Source organism: Sinocyclocheilus grahami, unplaced genomic scaffold (genome assembly GCF_001515645.1).
Source record: "Sinocyclocheilus grahami isolate Dianchi unplaced genomic scaffold, SAMN03320097.WGS_v1.1 scaffold19949.1, whole genome shotgun sequence".
Taxonomy (NCBI): domain Eukaryota; kingdom Metazoa; phylum Chordata; class Actinopteri; order Cypriniformes; family Cyprinidae; genus Sinocyclocheilus; species Sinocyclocheilus grahami.
In genome coordinates this window covers 1-3,321 of record NW_015517818.1, presented here as the reverse complement: position 1 = coordinate 3,321, position 3,321 = coordinate 1, and the positions used below count along the sequence as shown (strand labels likewise).

Below are 3,321 nucleotides of genomic sequence, written 5' to 3'. Positions count from 1 at the left end.
ATTTCCTGAAAAGTTATCCCTCAATTCTGACTGGTTGCTTGGAATATTGTTCCAGGATCAACAAGGATGTTGATTCAGAAACATGTTGTACTTGGTGAAAATCACGCTTGCCGTATTACCCATAATGCAATGAAACAGTAAGTCATGTTTGGAATAGCAAAAAAAAAAAAAATCACTTATTTAACATAACCATGGGAAAGAGCGTTTGTGAGAAACACCGTGTCCTCATTACCATGTCAACATGTCATATGGTGCCGTTACAAAACATTAAATGGCTATTTCAGCTTCAGTGAATTGGTGTCCATGGCAACTGTGAATGAAGCAAACCAATTCCATGAAGTGCAGAGGTCTAATTTAGCCATTTCTTTGAGAGAGTTCAATGCCTCTCGTCTTATCAAAATGAGTCATCCATAATCATCATGACAGAAACTGAAGAAAACAAAGCAGGACTTTTGAATAAGGGGCATCAAGGTCATCTAATTTTATTAATCTTTTTTTTCTTCACTACAGTACAGCCCATCTTGACATTCACTTACACAAAATACTGTGCAATTCATAACATTACAGGACCTACAACTACACAAACAACAGAAAACATGATCTGATGTTAGCGAACCCAACACCACTTACATATAAACATAAATTAGACTAAGAGAAATTAGTGAATTTATAGATAGGAAATATTAACATTTTACCTAGATTTATAAAAAGAGACCACGTAAGGAATGCAAAGAATCGAAAGATTGAAATGCAAGATGAAAGAAATTATGTGCTTTACAAAACTTTAAAACTCCCCAACATCCACCCTTTTGTCCCGAAACTTGTTCCTGGCCTTGGTTCGAGCTTTAAACGCAGCTGCATTGTAGAGGTGCTGAAAGAACAAAAGGATACAAATTATACAACAATGGAAATCCATAATTTCTGAAATATACAGCGCAAATTTAAAAAAAAAAAAAAAATTAAAAACGCCAAACATCTTTCCTTCCCTCTCCAGTCTTGAGCTCTTCATAGCTTTCAGAGCAGTAGAATCGATCAACATCGGTGGTCCCAGTTCAAACACGTCTCTAATGAACTCATTCGCCTGTGGTCAAAATTTTAATTTAATAAACGCTTCAAAGATCCCATTTTTGGATCTATTCGCAACACCTGAGAGCTTTACCTGTAGATGGTAGTTCATCCCAGAGCCAACAAACTCTCTGAAGGCATCATAAGTCCTCTTCCTCACCCAGCTGTCAATGACCATTCGCTCTGTGCCGAAGCGGATTGTCTCGCTTTGAAAATCCCCTTCCTGTTCCTGACACAGAAGAGAGGTCAGAGTCTGAGCTGCAGCACCCAGGAGTCTGTCAACTATGACAACTGTTCACTTCCTATCTCACCTCTACGGCCTTGAGGACATCTCTGAAGACGGACCTTTGCTTCCTCTTATCGGTCTTGGCTCGGTGTTTGTTGCAGTCAGTGGCTAAAGCGTTCAGCTTCTCACACAACGGCTCCCAGCCATCATAATCAAACTCCTGTGAAGGTACCGGTCACATTATATTAGAATCCAAGTAAAAAAATAAAAAATCCAAATAAAAACAAAATGACAAAATACCTTATTTGCAAATTAATTCACTAAACTATTACAACAATTTTATTTAAAGTCAAATACATTAAATTAATTTTATTATTATGAATACATTTTACACATTAATTAATAAATCATTTAAATTAATATTTTTTAATTGTTGTTTAGTATTTTTTAAACAATTTTAAAAATAATTTAAAAATATTTTGTAATTCAATATTTTAATACCATTTTCAATATAACGATTTGATTAAATATTTAAATTAATTCTTTATTAAATACAATACTTGATGAAATTTTAATTAGTTGATAATTTCAAATAAATTGACTTAAAATATGAAATGTTAATTTTATTAAACGCAATTAAATTAAATTTAATACTTTATTTTCATATTAAATAAAAATAAATTGATATAATTTTACTATTAATACACACGACTTACAGGGTCAACATCTCTGATGAGCTCAAACAGGAGGGCGATGGTCTCGCCAGCAGCAATCCGCATGTTGACATTGTCATTCTCCAGCAGACGTGGCAGTTTAGAGAGATGTCTGAAAACAATCAAATTAGCTTAGAATAAACCTGAGAAAATGTTGTACCTTATGCAGAGTTCACACTGCACGATTTTCAAACTCGTCGTATCGCCGTTGTTTTCACACTGCGTGACTATCTGGGGTAGCATTCAGTTGTTGCTGTGTTCACACTGCACGATGGATCGGCGACAGGGGGTTTCACATTGCATGACTTCACAATAGGAAGAATCGCCGACAGCTCTGTCTGGTCCACAAACTACATTTCACAACAAAACACACGCAAGAAGAGACAAGGAAATAAAATATATATATATATCTCCTGCAAATTGTCTGTGAGCTGATTTCCAGCTACAAGGAGAAAAAGAAAACCAGATTATGCAGGAGGGAGATGCAGGGAACAGGGATTGGGTGTTCTGAAAAGAGAGTTGGAGGTAAATAATTTTGCAGTAACTGTTATGCTGATGTTGTGGCTGGTCAAGCAAATGTTTGTGCTAGTTTCTGTATGGCAATTGTTCATATCTATTAAAATACTGATATTCTGGTCCATAACTCCTCCCCGAACTTCCCGCTGCCCTGTATCTTGGTCTCTCGTTGGCTGTAGGTCATCGCCGATGTAGTTTTCAGTCAGAACTCATTGCATACTGCGTGATTGTGAATCGCCGACAGCTCCAGATATTTAGCATTCCAAATATTTCACGGGCGTCGGCGATTCCATCAGATCGTGTCTTTGATAATTCACACAGCATTATTTTCACTCGCGTGAACGAGCACCGATTTGCCTCTGATTTCGGGGCATTTGTCGGCGATTTCGCAAAACCTGTCGGCGAGTGAAAATTCGGGCTAAAATCATGCAGTGTGAACTCGACATTAGTTTGTAGGTCGCAACATCTCCTTCAGTATCCGTTTGGGAGTTCCATCAAAGATCTAACGTCTAAAAACGGTTTCCCTACACTTACTTTGGTGCAATGACCCTGATGTGGCTGCCAGTGCAGATGGTAAGTAGCAGCGCCCAGGACAGGAGAGCGTTTGTGTGGAACTGTGTGGTTTGAGGATTCACAGAAGGTCTGCTTCCATCTTCTCTGACGTATGAGTGAGTGAAGAGGCTCTCAAAAGACTCCATAGTGGCATACACATCCTGGAGGTGACACAAACATCAGGTTTGAATCCTGAAAGCCTTTGAGGCATCAACATGTCTAAGTGCATGGAAGAACTGCTCAACACAT

General features: G+C 37.9%; 1 protein-coding gene across 2 annotated transcripts; it reads right to left on the bottom strand.

Annotated features, from left to right (window-relative positions):
• Window positions 1-459: 459 nt before the first annotated feature.
• Window positions 460-3,291, bottom strand: LOC107579755 (interferon-related developmental regulator 1-like). Of its 2 annotated transcripts, none has more exons than XM_016265546.1 (6): window positions 3,055-3,291; window positions 2,008-2,116; window positions 1,377-1,511; window positions 1,160-1,294; window positions 986-1,081; window positions 460-871 (listed from the first exon to the last, which is right to left on the bottom strand). In XM_016265546.1, the coding sequence occupies exons 1-6, from the start codon at window positions 3,216-3,218 to the stop codon at window positions 785-787; spliced, it is 726 nt and encodes a 241-aa protein (XP_016121032.1). In that variant the 5' UTR covers window positions 3,219-3,291; the 3' UTR covers window positions 460-784. The 2 variants fall into 2 exon arrangements, with proteins under 2 accessions (XP_016121032.1, XP_016121033.1); XM_016265547.1 differs by having other exon boundaries at window positions 1,160-1,288; window positions 3,055-3,289.
• Between the last annotated feature and the right edge of the window lie 30 nt (window positions 3,292-3,321).